Below are 16,034 nucleotides of genomic sequence, written 5' to 3'. Positions count from 1 at the left end.
GGAGGCTTGGCACATGCACACACACACACACCACATCAAGGATTGCAACAGCGATTTCAGTCTTTTGGGTAATTTTTTTTTCTTCCCAGTTTCCGAATGTCCTTGTAGCTAAAGAAAAACTGGATAATATATTTCAGTTCATTATAAATTCATATATGCAACAGGGCATCGTTTTGATTAGCCTCTGATGTTTTAATTAAAGACCAATGAGTTTGTGAACTCTGCACTAAAGGTTCCCAAGCCAGTGAGAGTTGAAAGATGTCTTTGGAGCTCATTTTTAGGCTAGTCGTGTTCTGTAAAACTGGCCCTTGGCACCTTCCCCACTCTTTCTTCTTCTTCTCCTTCACAAAACAGCTTAGTCAATGATCATTTAGGATTCAAGCCTGCTTAAAAACCATATCACACACTCACTCGCACCAACCCACACGCACTGCAGCACACACCCCACATTCACACACCTCAAAAACTTGCAGATATCCTTTCAATCTTCTCCACACACTCAGCCCCCAAGAATGTTTGGCAGTCAGTTTTGTTTATAGCTGAGTGTGAATTATTCTACTGAGTGAAGAAGACAGGGGGGGATTCTTCCTCTGGAGAGTTGCTGACAGCCTTGTCAGAAATTCTGCAGACACATGCAAACTCCTCCAAAACATGCCCTGGGGGGGTATAGATTTGACCCTTTTGATGTAGATGTCGGTTAATTTGTGCCACATGAACAGGTGCATTGCTCACTGATGCTGCCCCAAGGCTGCTTTGTACGAGTGTCCACAGGAATTACAATGTTCAGTTCATATGTGGAGGAATATGAACCACTTGGGGATAACACTGGTTTGGTGTAGGAGTTAGCTTTATATGGAGAAAAGTTGGTTGCACATAGAAAAGGAGTATTGCCTCTCTCACTCACTTCCATCTATGTTTCTGCTCCAAAATCACTCTCTGTATCATTTTTATGTATTTGTCCAACCATGTAAATGGGCTAAAGAGAGTAAAAGTTGTAGTCTAGCTGAAGGACAGTCTCTCCTTGCATCACCCTTCTGTCCCAGCTCTCCACCTTTGGTTGAATGCTTCAGCCTTTGCTTGCCTCTCCGTGGCAAACTCCCAGAAAGCACAGGTGTGTGTGGGCCTGCCCAGATGGCAGTGTTTTTGATGATGAGAGGAGGAAGAACAAGCCAACTGAACTCAGGCCTTCTACTGCCCCCTCCCCCCCAATTTTTTTTTCTAACATTAAAAAGAATCAGCAGTTTGGTTTGATAAAGAGCTCAAAGCAACCTCTAAACCTCACTAATAAACATGTCAGTGATAAAAACAATACATTTGTGGTTCACAGCCTTTGTGCTGCACGCCTTGGAACATGTCAAATTATTTCATTAGCTTGGCAAATTGTATTTTTTAACAAAAAAGGTTCCATCACTAACACCGAATAATGTTATGCATTAGTAATACTGTTACATATTAAGCTTCTGCCAGTGCACACCGAACATTCCCTACTCCCGTTACTTCACATTGAAAGGATTTAACAGGCAGGCATAAACTAGTCACAGGAAGTCTTTGTTAGCGAGCCTAGCACTTATCGCAACCGTTCATCAGAAAAACGAAGTCAAATCACTGGAATTCTCAGCATTTTGCCACAGATGACTAGTTTAAAATATTGCAGGGACTAAATGGACGGGGCAGACACACAGAGCGAAAATGAGCAACAACTTTGACTTTTTCTCTCCCCTCGTCCCGTCGCATTCCCTGCGCAGCATGGGATCAGATCACAGTTATTGTCTGATGTCTTCATTAAGAAAAATTACATTTACATTTGTTTCTGTCTTCTGGTATTCTGTAACCTGTAGTTTTAAACCTAATTTGTTGTTTCCAGCAGAAGATCAAACAGGACTAAACAAAATGACTCAAAGGATTTTGTGCTGTTGAATGGCTTATGTCCTTGTTACACTCCCATAATTTCAACTTGACATATATGCTAGTTCCCACTCACAGTAATACCAGTGTACAAAGAGAGACATTAGCATTCCTTCATAAAATATTTAAAAACCTGCAGCAGTTCAAACTGAATCTGAAATAAATGGATGGTTCGCCCTCACCTGCTCGTGTCTCTGGTCTCCAGGTGAAAGATGTGTTAAAGCAGGAGGTTGCTAACAAGCACGAGGTTGCTCACACTTGTGTTACCTGTAAACACAAGGAATGAGTCTTTACAGGTAATGAGTTGGAAGCTTGGACTTAATGAGTGGGATCAGCTGGTGTTGGAGTGTTTGGTTTTTAAATAACAATTTCACAGGGGAATACTTCCGATGAATTCTGTAACATTCCCACTGCTTCAATAGGCTATGATGCTCCCATTATGCTGTTTCTTTGATGGACTAATTGCTTTGAATTGCATAATATTTAGAGTTCTATCATCTCTGCGACTGTACCATCATAGAAACTGCATCACTAACTAATTTATTACAGAAAATATGTTACAAATAAAACATTACAAAGTAACACAGTTATGCCAGATGCTCTATAAGCTGTACATGCTAATGATGCAGTATACTCCAAATACTCCTGCTGGGCACTCAAAGCGCTTCCTACTGCAAGTCTCATTCACCTAATCACACATATATTCATATAGTGTTTTAACTATGCCTAAGCACATTTTCTAACATTCACACACTCACACTCCAATGAAAGCATCAGGGACAACTCAGGGTTCATCTTCTTGTCCAAGGATACATTGACATGTACACAGGAGGAGCAAAGGAGCTATTTACCTGAGCCACAGCCACCCCAATGACAGTGCAAACACGCCAGTGTTTACCAGATAATCTGTACCACCATTTCTAGAACCTTAGCATGTTATCACTTAACACATGTACGCTAATGCTGAGGTAAAAGTTTTCAGTGTGCAAATTAGTAATGGTTCTAGATCTGGGAGTGCAAACAAGTGGCACTTTTGCTGATCTCCTGTGCTCCCTGTGGTGTTGATGAAATTAGATGAATACAAATATGGAACAAAAAAATCTTTATTTTTATCACTGCTTTTAGTAACTCTTTATATTTTACAATTATAAAAAGTCAATATGCATGTAAATAAAAGTAAAGGTTTTAACATTTTACCTCAATAGCAGTGGTTAGCATGAATGGCTGTATGTATATAGAAATGGCTTGCCTGGAGTCAGTTTCTGGTTTGACATTGTATGTTAGGGTCACATCACAGTTATGCATAAACAATATTCAAAGTTAATACTTATTTACACAAACACAGGTGGGTCTGTAGGTTTGCATAGCAAACCTGTTCAAAGTAGGCTCAAACATGCTAATGGGTGTTTTTTACTCTTCTTCACAATAATTCTGTTTAGTTGTTCATAGAAATTCACTCAAAAAGGTAAATACTTTTCTTTGTCTTAGTTCTACAGTTTCATAAATGTGATAAAACATGGTAATACTGTAATGAAAATGCAAAGAACAATATAATCACACACAGACCGCTCTATAGTTTGGTAAAACTATATGTGGTAAAAGATTTTCACACAAGGGGGATCACAAACCTTGTACCTGTGTCCTCACTCTGACTCCTGTGCTTGACTCAGTCATGTTGAGCGGGACACTCAAACAATGTGATGCTAGTGGAAGTTATCTTAATAAGTATCTTTCCCCTGCAGTTAAGACTAGACTAGCAGCACTTTGTTGTGTTCATTAGGTTTATTTAAACACAATCAAACATGTTATTCATGTAGTGAGCGGAGACAGGTCTCTCCTATCATTAGAAACATTTCAAGCATGGCAGCTGATAATGTTTTACTATAAGAGAAACACATTTCACAGTGTCTAAACCAGATTGTGTTGTTACATTACTGTACTTTTGGATGTTATTCAATACATTAGCATACAGTATATTGCCAAAGTATTCACTCACCCATCCAAATCATTGAATTCAGATGTTCCAGGCACTTCCATAGCCACAGGTGTATAAAACCAGGCACCTTCAAACATTTGTAAAAGAAGTGATTGATCTCAGGAGCTCAGTGAATTCCAGCATGGCGCAGTAATAGGATGCCACCTGTGCAACAAGTCCATTTGTCAAATTACCTCACTCTGCTGGTATTATAACAGCCATGACGTGGTACGCCACATAAAATCACAAATGTTATTTGGTGGAGGGGGGATTATGGTGTGGAGGTGTTTTTCAGGAGTTTCAGCACACCAAGACATTTTGGACAATTTCATGCTCGCAACTTTTGTGGGAACAGTTTGGGGATGGCCCCTTCCTGTTCCAACATGACTGCATACCAGTGCACAAAGCAAGGTTAGCAAGTCTTGGTGCCTTGACCTGAACCCGATAGAGTACCTTTGAGGTGAATTAGAGCAGAGACTGTGAGTCAGGCTGCCTCCTCCAACATCAGCGTCTGACCTCACAAATGCACTTCTGCAAGAAAAAAATTCCCATAAACAGACTCCTCAACTTTCCCAGAAGAGCTGAAGATGCCATAGCTGCAAAGGGTGGGACAAAATTTACATTAAACCCTATGGATTAAGAAAAGGATGTCACTCAAGCTTATATGTGTCTGCGGGCAGGCGAGTGAATAATTTTGGTAACTTTGGTAACAAAACCAGTTCAGAAGATGCTGGGACTCTGTGACATGGTCTCCTTAGTTTCCAGACATTCAAGGACTGTTGTTAAAAGAGGAGGGGGTGCTGCACAGTGGTAAACAGCCTTGTTCTAATGTTTTTGACATGTGTTACTGCCATCATATTAAATAACTCAATATTTTCCTTCAAATGATGAATTTTCTTTGTTCAAACATTTTAGATGTTTTCTATTTTCTGTTTTGAATAAAATATCAGTTCATGAAATTTGCATATCACTGAATTCTATTTTTCTAAACATTTTACACAGCATCCTAAATGAATCGGGTTTATACATCAAAGATGTGGATTATGTGCTGGCGGCCTCATTGTCTAGAAGCCTTTGTGAGTATGCATGTTACCTACTTGCATTGTTGTTTTTCCTCTTTCCTTTTAATTTGTATCCACACACTCAAAAAAATCTTTTGTTGGATGAACACAATTTAATCATGGCACCTTTTTCCACGTGATTTAACCAAGTACAATAACCCATTTTTGACCATGTCAAACCAGCACATTTGGCATTTGGTGGTTTAATGTAATCAGATTACGTTGGATCAGTGTAGTATACTTGCAAGGACTTGAAGTGATTTATTTAAGTATGTAAAGTGAAATTAGTTTTAATTCATTCTACACAAGTTAAAAACTTTAGGAAAACACAATGAAATCTTGTTGTTTGAACAACTACTTTGTTAATCAAGGCAATTACTGCTATTCTTGCTTAATGAACCAATATGGGGGTTGATGATTTCATAGAGACAAACAACCATTTGCACTTACATTCATGGGTAACTTAGAATCACCAATTAACCTAACTCTAATTACACACTGCAAACCAGCCAGATTGTGGATTTGAACGTGGGCCCTTCTTGCTGTGAGGCAGCAGCACTAACCATCACGCCACCAAGCTGGCAATCCAGGCTTAACAAAACTAGGAAAGCTATGATTACAAGGCTTTATGTAGAATTCTCGGTACGTTTTTGTCCTTGACAGGTTAAACCACAATAAATAGCGAGAGCATACACGTGGTGTGGGTGTAGCTGCCTGCCTCTTAAAACTCCAGCGCGTTTCCTGCAGTTTGACATCTAATGTGATCCTGTGAATTTGGTGAGTCCAGGCAACTAACCACTCTTACTAGATTGTATCAGGTCATCTCAACAAGAACAAATTAAGTCACTGAATTTCATGCAGATGCTACATGATTTAGTTACGTTCACCATAGAAACATGAAATTATTTAGTTCAAATTACAAGTTTGAATCTTGTACATGTCACAACCACCCAATTTCATTTTTTTGAGCGCAGGTAACAGGAGGTTTAGTTTTTGTAAACAGTTATCTGGTTAGCCTCAGGTCATTGTTGAGTTCAACACAGCTGAAAAGGAATGTTTAATGACTGTTTAACGACTGTATTATATTCAGTTTGATGCCGGTCTGGCCTGCTGATTTCCCCTTTCTGTCCCTCTGTGCTGGCTTGCAGGTCCTGGGTAAGCAGAGTTAATCAGGGTTATTGTTAGAGCATGAATGTTTACAGACACTAAACGTTGTCTGTGCAGAGGATGGTAAAATCTTTCAGTGAATAAAATCTGCAAATCTTGCAAAGCCTGTCAAGCTCTGAGGGACTTTTTATTACGAGCCTCACTGTAACTACTTGAGCTTCCCTCCTTCTGAGCTTTCTTGGACATTTTAAGCATGCTTGTGTTAATCTTTTACCAAGTTCACTGTCTTTATGCGAGCGTGTTTGTGTGAGTCCTCTGCTATTATAAGGTATATAAAGGGCAGTGGACCATCAAATCAAGCTGACACGTAATAAAGGGCAAATTCTGAGTCCGAGCACATAATTCAGCTCACTATGGAGCAGAAAAATGTGCTTGACTTTAGATAAGAAGACACTTACAGAGACTCTTGTTTTCTCTGTCCACTTTCTAAGTCTGATGTTGCTCTGTTAGTGCTTTTTCTGTCATTTTACCGACCGTGGGTTCAAACCGTGGCTCAGGGGTTGAGTTTGCACCTGTAACCGGAAGGTCCCCGTTTCGAGTCCTGGCTTTTCTGTCCTGGTCGTTGTGTCCTTGAGCAAGACACTTTACCCTACCGCCTACTGGTGTTGGCCAGAGGGGCCGATGGCGCGATATGGCAGCCTCGCCTCTGTCAGTCTGCCCCAGGGCAGCTGTGGCTACAACTGTAGCTTGCCTCCACCAGTGTATGAATATGTGCGTGAATGAATAATGTCATTGTAAAGCGCTTTGGGTGCCTTGAAAAGCGCTATATAAATCCAATGCATTATTATTATTTTACATTTTCATCAAATCTACACAAATCTTCTGATTTCCCACTAACATAGAACACTAACATATAACATAGAAACCCATCAACAACAGCTTGTGTTTGTCTTTTTCTTGAGATTCATGTTTTTTTGGTTTGGTTTGGAACAAATTGGAACAAACTGGTTCAGTGTCCCTACAGTGGAACATTAATGGCAGAATGTATTTTCTTCCCTTTTCCATTTTATTCCTTTAAATTAGAGTGAGAAAACACACCGGGACACGAGAAAGACTCGTTCAGCTGATTCAAATCTACATTTGCAGTCTGAGCCAAGTGCTCTCTATCTAGATGGTGGGATATGTCCTCCGTAGGGATTTCTGTGCTGATAGTCTGTGCCTGTGCAGTTTAATTGGATCCATATCTTACCATATATCTTATGGTGTGCATCAACTATGATGCCTATGGCGGAAATCAAACACGGACTTATCCTATCTCATGACATGGAGGGAATTAAGAAAATTCTTTCTTGTAGCAAAGAAGTGAAATGCTCAGTGGGGGTGTTTCCCAGCATCACAGAATCAGTGCATAATCTCACATCAAGGTAAAATTTGCTATATAGGATAATCTTTGACATTTACAAATTGGTTGTGTTGAAAAAAAGATGTCATACAGATGAAGTTGCAAAGCAACTTTGTTATGCACCACCTGCCGAACATCTCTGCAGTACAAGCATCACCCTCTCGCCACATTAGCAGCAGCCTCCCTGAAGTAAAACTGCTACAAAATAAAGAAAAGGAAAGGGGGAAAACCCTACAATATTGCAATTTGACCTTATTACAACCACTAATACCTGTAGTATGAAATATTTCTCAACTTTATTTATTCCAGAACAAAAAAATGGTAAAAATCATCAAACTTCTAAAATCAAAAACTGCACATCTCCTCACGAGGACTGCTCCAAGGACTGAAACAAGCAGCTCACTTCACGTGTCCCTACAAGCACATACGATACCCTTTTCTCACTGCTTTCTTGAACCTGTAATAATTCATGGCTGTGGAACAACTGAAAGTCAAGTGTTAGCTTCACTATGAAAATTACAGCACCTCCGACAAGCTAACACCACTTAACTGTAGCCTTAGCTACATCATCCTGTCTCCAGTCACCCCAGCCATAAACTCTTCAGACTACTTCCATCAGGAAGGAGGTTCTGCAGCATGGGGGTGTTTACCAGCAGACAGAGAGACAGCATTTTTCCACCAGGCCATCAGACTGCTGAACACGTCATAGACACCTCACCCTCACTACTGGAACTTCAACATTATGCACTCCATACTGTACATTAATGCCACTGTTTTGCACATACCTACCTCTGTATATTTTATATTTTATATATCTTATTTTATTGTTTACTCTATTTCATTTGTAAAACATGTATATACACATTGCACACACACACACACACACACACACGTAGAAAAACATATTTAGTACACACATTCAGTAATGTATATACCTTTATATATGGTACATATATTTATTACTTTTTAGATTAACCATCTTTTATATTTTGCTTGTTGGACGTTATTGTATTTTGCACAACTCTGTTGCTTGTGAAGCACACACAATAATTTCACTGCGCATGTACTGTACCAGTGTACCTGCACATGTGACGTGACAATAAAGGTGATTTGATTTGATTTGATTTGATTTGATTTAGCTGCCATCAGTACAAATGTAGGATGAAAGCAAAGCTGGCTTTGAATATTAAACAGCTACTTCTCCTCCTTACTTGGCTCTTGGGTCTTTGGGGGTTTGGGTTGTTGAAGACTGGTGGGTCTCCCCACAGCATGACACCAGACAAAAATCTGATAAGTTTCAACATGATCACTCAGTTCATTAACTGAGTTTGAATGTTCTCTGGGTAAAGTGTTATGAGACATGCATATGTCTATGTAATTTATAAGGAATATTGTGGCATATGTCAATATACAGTGCTTGACTATATGTCATAAAACAAGACAACATCAATAATTTAAGTACATTTGAGAAAATGACATCATTATTTTTAAGCAAACTACAGAATTCATGTTTTTAAACCCAAAGCCAGGATCAGACTTCTCTGATCAGTCACAAATTAATCAACAATAAAAATCAACCACCAACCCCAATTTTTCTGCAGTTAAATAAGTGTAATTTGGTATAAAATCAATCATTTGCTTTGCTATTTTTTCAGCTTTTCTTGTAAAGCAGTACATTTGAAAGTTGTTGTTGATACAATTTGATTATAGAGTTTGCACGATGTGATGGATTAACCATTAAAAAAACATAAAAATGATTTTGGTTATGATAAGTAGCATTAATTTAGGGCATCTGTGGCATAAACCTTACAATGAGTGGTGGTCTCATAAATTTTTCAAGCATGGTATGTTTATTTATCATCTTTAAAATAAAATTAACGGGAAAAACGGTGATACCAAATATAAGCCTTTTTTTTTTAAAAAAACATACCACACAAATAATCTGCTGAGCTGCTCTTTAAAAGTTTCTGGCAGGGTGGATGATTTACCATATTGGTAAATGTAACTTCACGTGCACTAACCACCAGGGACAACATTCTACTTTCTATTGGGACTGCTTCCATCTGCAGTAACTTATACGTATTTGGTGGTGTGACTGTTTTGGGGATGACACAGCTCCTTACCCGTCCACATACACAGAATGCTGCAGGGCATGAGACCAGCCGAGAGAAGACCCAGAAAACAAAAAGAATTAATGAAAACAAAAATGATCTTTATTAGGGTTGTGAAAAAAAAGAGGTGGGGCTAGGGTGGGTTGCAAGTGCACAGAACTGTGTGCAGGATAAATCAGCTTAAATAGTAGTATCAAGCATTAGTTGATGTTGCCTGGCAGTGAGGTCAGCTGATGTCTCTGATAATGGCAAAGCCTGACTTTGGGGCCTACCTGAGCTACCATCATGACAGACTTATCAAGACTTCTTCTTCTTCTCTTCCTTCCCCAAAACTGTAATAAGCATCTGCTGAGATTTCTTTAATGCCACAGAGCTAGAAGGGACATACATGACAGATGCTCCATCTGCTGTATGCTGAATCCCAATCCTCACCTTCCTCCATCCAAACACCTCTACCACATCCACGCTGTGCACCTCCGTTCTTACTTTACCAGAAGCATGACATACACATTTTTCAAGTTAACTTTATTTGTTCAGCCTTTCTTATCACAGTTTCATTGTCAAAGGGTTCCTCAGCGCCCACATCATGGAACAATGAATGCATGCAGTGACCTTTCGACTGTCAATGAGCAAGAAATACTCCCACTAAAACCATGGATGAAAAAATAAGTAGGCGAGTTTATCCGTGTGAGAAAGAGAGAAAGTGTCATGGTCCTGGGTCGGTGACCCAGCGTTTTGTGCTTCATTTTGGTATCATCTTGTGTTTTGTGTTGATTCTTATTTTGTATTGGTTCTTAATAATTTAGTGTTCTCCCTCCTGTGCTCTGTTTGTGAGTTTCCTGTTTTACTTTGAAGGTCTGTGTCTCGTCGTGTCTAATTAGGTTCAGCTGTGTTCCCCTCTGGTGTGTCAGTCCCTCATTACCTTGTGTGTATTTATAGTGTGTGGCTGCCTGTGTTCCTCGTCGGTTCGTCTGTGTTATTTGGTCATCTCCGCATCTCTCTGCTCCTCATTCTGCTCTTCATCCTCTGCGTAACCTCCTTATGTTTTCCCCTGCATGTGATTTTGTGAGTTATGGTTTCGGGTTTTGTTTATTATTAGTTTTGCCCAGCTTAGGTTTATGTTTAGTTCTGCTCTCGCCTTTGTTATTCATTGTTCACTGTAAATAAACTCACTCGCATCACCGCCGCTGACTGCAACTTGGGTCCTCCTTCACTTCACCACACGACTGCTGCCCCAGCTGTGACAGAAAGTGAGAGGGCAGTGGGGGTGTGCCTGGACCAACTTTGATCAGTTTGAGAAACTATGAGAATACATTAGAAATGTCGATATAGTATTATAAGTGATGCTTTTGTGCAATGTGTTTTAACTTGCTGAAAAATAGTTTAGTTATGTTATTATATTTGAGCAGTCAAGGAAGACGATCAAAAACCAAGAACCAAAAAATGAGACAGAATGAAAGACAAAAAACTGTGTTTTTACTACAAGGAAGGCTCCCCTACTGTGGCCAAAGAGTGAAACTTTGGAGCTGTGCACTTTGTGTTCAGCAGGGGAGTCTGTGTATGTGATGCGATAAGACATGTGATCCATCACAACGAGGCCTCGAGAAACAGCTCCTGCCTTACCTGTGTGTGTGTGTGTGTGTGTGTGTGTGTGTGTGTGTGTGTGTGTGTGTGTGTGTGTGTGTGTGTGTGTGTGTGTGTGTGTGTGTGTGTGTGTGTGTGTGTGTGTGTGTGTGCGCACCTAGATCCTCACCAAGATAAACAATAATTATTCAAGTTTTATTTAAAAGTAATGAAATAAAATAAATACTGTATCTTTATGGTGGTTTTGAATCTCTTTGGTAGTTTGTACAATAATTGTTTTTTACTTGTTGTTTTTTTTGCCAATTAAATCTACTGATAGAACTTAACAGTCTCATAATATCACACTCATTTGTTCAGAGAGAGAGCTTTCAGACAAATGCCAAAGCTGAGTGGCTGCAGTTCGAGAACAGTCAATTAACATAAAGAAGGCGAGTCATTAATCAAGTGTTAGTATGATGAGCAGTTTGTGTGGAAACAACTTAACTGCTGGATTTATTATCCACCCTTTGACTTACATTGTAATGAGTAAATTGTTACGAGGAGAAAAGAGGTTTATGACTCAGTGCGACTGCGATGATCCTTCAAAGAACAAAGAAATGAGAAATTGTTCAACATTTCTGAGGCTGCAGAAATCTCAGGTTTGTACCTGACAGGTCGTTTTACTGCAGCAGAAGCATATTACATCAGGTGGCAGAACAATTTTGCACACATCTATGTTCTGTTTGCATGTATTTAATTAAGTACCATAATTCTGGCTACAAGCATGGCCTATAGGTCTTTATAAAGAAAACTTACTTAAAACTTTAGGTAACAAATGTCTTCCTGTGATCCCTCCTGTGTGATTTCTTTATTTGAACAACCCGTAACATTGCTTCGTCCAAAATTACACAATTGAGAGATCTTTATTTTTGTTATTGTTATCAATACTAATCAGAACCTGTTAAGATTGATACATAAGAATGATACAGTGTGAGCAGATAATTGATAATTAGCTAGCACTGAGAAAAGTTTGACCTTTTTGGAAAATGCACTGGATGCTCTTTCTTATTTTCTTATCTAACCATGTGAGTTAGGTAAGAGGATTATTGCTGCTGTCATGTTTGTATGGAGACCGAGCCAGGACGTAATTAGCTTAGCTTACCATGATGATTTGAAGCTGCATTAAACACCTTCACGTGACCACCGGCTAGCTGAGTAACAGTCATTTTTTGTTCTACACAGACTGTCTGAATATACTTGAAACTTTTTTGTCATGGCCTTCTCGCCTGCCTGTCTGCTCTGGTTGCTCAGATGGAAAGCTTTATGATATTACTAAATCTTCTTCTACATATACTTGCCTTATTAATGCAAAAACAGTGATGTGTTAACTAGAAAGATCAAATAAAAATGTAAAACACAAACATATTTTTTGAGGGTTGAGCCCACACAACTTTCCATTACCTTCATAAAAACAATGGGCCGACTCCTGTACAAAATATTAAAGGGCTTAGCTTTATTTAGCAAACACCCTCCTGGCTCCAACACCCTGAATTATATTACGTTTTTTAATGTAACCTTCTGCAAAGAGAAAATATTAGAAAATTTTCAGATTAGAATAAAATGTTTTAGCTGTTTAAAAAGTGTCGCTCAAACGCTAAAGTCCTTGAAAAGGTTTTTATCAAACATTCATCTTTCTTTTCTTTGATGAGTAAGTGACTTTGTGGACTGAACTTTACTTTTGAGCATCAGTAATGATTTGTGACGATGAGCTGCACAGATCATTCCAACCATCAGGACAGCTCAAGACATCTTTATTGCTGATATGAGAATACTTTATCCCCCATAGCTGCTTTTAGAATAATGGTCCATACGAGTTATGATCGCTGTTGCAAAACACCATTATATACTGTTTATAATATCAATGTGTCTTACTGAGTATACAGATAGATAGAAAATACATTATATTTCATCATGTAAATGTAAATCATGTAAATCTTTATTATAAGGCATGAAAACTTGATAGGAAGCCACAATAAAGCAAAAAAAAAAAATTGCACTGAAATAATAGAAAAAAAGATAAATATTATTTGAAGCAACTGGATGAAGTTGAGTTTCGGGCAGTAACCCGTTTGCCTGTGGGGGGTTTTAATCCCAATTTTAATCTAGATTACATCCACATCTGTCATGTCCCTGCATGCCTCCACAACCTCCTTGGACCCCGTGGTGCTGCAGGCAACTCTTCTCAGTAAAAGAACTCTGAGAGGTCCAAAGGCCACACCGGGATTAAACAGAGGGAGACGAGGACAGATTTATTCCAGACACGAAGATCAACAATAACCAGAGATTTGGGGACTACATTACAGAGATCGCTGTCTTAAAAACATTAGATTTGTAGGGAGACACGGTTCTCTTCCACAGTGCTGTAATTGTGCGTGTGAAAACGAGAAGGTGATGTAAGAAGCGGATTGCCACAGAATTCACAGAATCCTTATCTGTCTGGCAGCGACAGCTGTTTCTGTTTCTTCTTCTCAGAGTAAATGTTCAGCAGTAGGACTCTGATTGAGCATCCCAGGCGAGCAGAGATTAGACCATCGTACCAAGGAAAAAAATACAGACCAGAAAATGAATTTCTCTCAGATTACTAGGAGAGCTTTTATTTGGAGCTTTGGAAAGTACATTTCATGGTTTTTGGCGCTCACTCTCTCTCACTCACGCTCGTCTTCATTCAAATAAAAACACCTATTTTTCCTCCACATCCGTTCCTTTTGTCACTGATTTAGAAACATTTGGAATAATTATGCAATTTCTTAATCGTTTACCTGGAGTTTATATTTGAGAATGGAGAAACCATTTCAGTCCAAGCATAGAAATATACACAAGAGAGATGAATCGTATCATATATGGAACAATCAGTTTGTTAGAGCATGGCTTCAAGCTAGTATACAGTACGCAACACACTGAGGTCATACTGTAGGCAACAGATTAAAAAGTAATGAGAATGAAACTAAAAGTTGCAGTCAGTATTTTCACAGTGTGAGGAAAAGCAACTTTGGATTGAATATTGCATGTTTATGGACGCAGCCGTTTACTAATATTGCTGCAGAGGCTTTCTGGTCAAACAAAACAAACCATCCGATTTAAAGGGTTGTGTGTCTCTCACCGCGGACACTTTTACTCCTTATGAAATCCTTGAAGAGCAAAAGAAATGCGTAATGTTTGCTTAATCTCTTTTTATCCAAACAATGCAGATGCCCTCAGAGCTGTGTAGATAGTTTGAAAACTGTACTTTCATTGTATACTGCACAGTCACATCTTAGAGGTCAGTCTGTGCAAATGCAGCTCAGAAAGCTGCTGCCGGAAGGCTGTGATTATTATTCCCAGCAGCTTCGCCACCTTTCCCTAACAGAGCCAGAGATTCCAGCGAGTGCACATTATCCTTGTCTAGATGCATTTTAGGTGGAGCAGAGTTCTCCCCGCCTCCATCACCTCCTGTCTCCTGTGGCTCTCCACTGGCAGCAGCAGCTGCAGCGGCAGCCACGCACTCCTCTTTGAACAATCGGTCATGCTCCATCTTGAGCTCTTGGTAGGAGCGGGAGAACATGTGGAAGATGGAAGTAGCAGGGAAGGCCATGATGAGGATGCCACTGAGGATGCTGCTCAGAGCTACCACCTGTCCCGGAATGGATCTCGGTACCATATCGCCGTATCCCACTGTCGTCATGGAGATAATGGCCCACCAGTAAGAGGCGGGAATACTGGTGAAGTCGTGGGTACCTGTGAGCTCGCTCTCAGCCAAGTGCACCAGCGGGGAGAAGAGGGTGACGGCGACGCAGAGAAAAAGCAACAGAAGGCCAAACTCCCGGGTGCTGCGCCGCACCGTCAGCCCCAGTGTCTGCAGGCCGAGAGAGTGGCGAGCCAGCCTCATCACATAGAGGATTCTCAGTGCTCGCAGGATCCTCAAAACCAGCCCTAGCTTGTCCAGGTAGCCCTTACCTCCTCCCGGCCTCTCGTGTTCCAGCTCTGGGTCCTTTTCTGTCACCACCAAGGAAACGTAGTAGGGCAGGATGGCCATAGCGTCGATGATGTTGAGCGGCCCGCGGAGAAAGTCCAGCTTGCTCTGAGCTTGAATGAACCGCAGGATGAACTCCAGGGAGAACCAGGCCACACACACCGTCTCTATGATGAACATGTTGTAGCACTTAGACGAACACTCGCCCTGAGGTGGAAGAGAAGGCAAGGCAGAGAAATCGAGGATAAGAGAAGCGGGAATTGACAGGGAGTAAGACAGATGGTGAGAAAGGCACAGGGAGAAGAGAAAAATTCAGAGGTCAGATAATCATCTTTGATATTCATTAATTAATCATGAGTTACAGTCGGTCACTACGCTAAAGCTACTGCAGCTGCACTGGTGGGTTATAAAGTGACGCAATCAATCAATTATTGCATTTGGGAAGACCTCAAGGATTAATCCTCCTTGGGAGTGGCGACAAAATGCAATCAAGCTCGTGTGCCCTCCAACTACAGTGTCAACGAAGAGTAATGCAATAATAAAAAAACTCCTCTAAAAGAATAGTGGGAGGGGTGTGTGTGTGTGTGTGTGTGTGTGTGTGTGTTCATGACACTGCTGCTAACTGACCCTCTTTCTCACACACTTGTGCCATCACACAGATATATTCCTTGCAGCCAGGACTGCTCTTTGTCATGTGACTTTGAATATATGTTGTTCTGAGTATTTGCTACAATGTTTCTCTTAGAAGGACAATTTCTTCAGGCAACACTTTGTTGTCGGTTTCTGACTGTAGTAAGTGAGAGATATGGTAAAGTATCCCCTCTGTGAAGAGGAGACTTTGCACCCCGATGATAGGGAATCATCAGTGTTTTTATAATGTTATTAGTTGTTTCATTTTTAC

The 16,034-nt window shown here is 40.1% G+C and overlaps 1 protein-coding gene across 3 annotated transcripts in view; it reads right to left on the bottom strand.

The window, feature by feature from the left end:
* Window positions 1-13,115: 13,115 nt before the first annotated feature.
* The window catches only part of kcng4a (potassium voltage-gated channel, subfamily G, member 4a), a 28,019-nt gene continuing 25,100 nt past the window's right edge, over window positions 13,116-16,034 (bottom strand). For all 3 annotated transcript variants that reach the window (XM_039614880.1, XM_039614879.1, XM_031760117.2), the window contains one exon: window positions 13,116-15,340. In XM_039614880.1, coding sequence (XP_039470814.1) covers window positions 14,465-15,340 — 876 coding nt within the window. In that variant the 3' untranslated portion in view covers window positions 13,116-14,464. The remainder of the gene's footprint in view (window positions 15,341-16,034) is intronic.

The sequence above is a fragment of the Oreochromis aureus genome, linkage group 7 (genome assembly GCF_013358895.1).
Source record: "Oreochromis aureus strain Israel breed Guangdong linkage group 7, ZZ_aureus, whole genome shotgun sequence".
NCBI lineage: Eukaryota > Metazoa > Chordata > Actinopteri > Cichliformes > Cichlidae > Oreochromis > Oreochromis aureus.
This window is presented reverse-complemented; position numbering and strand designations above follow the sequence as displayed.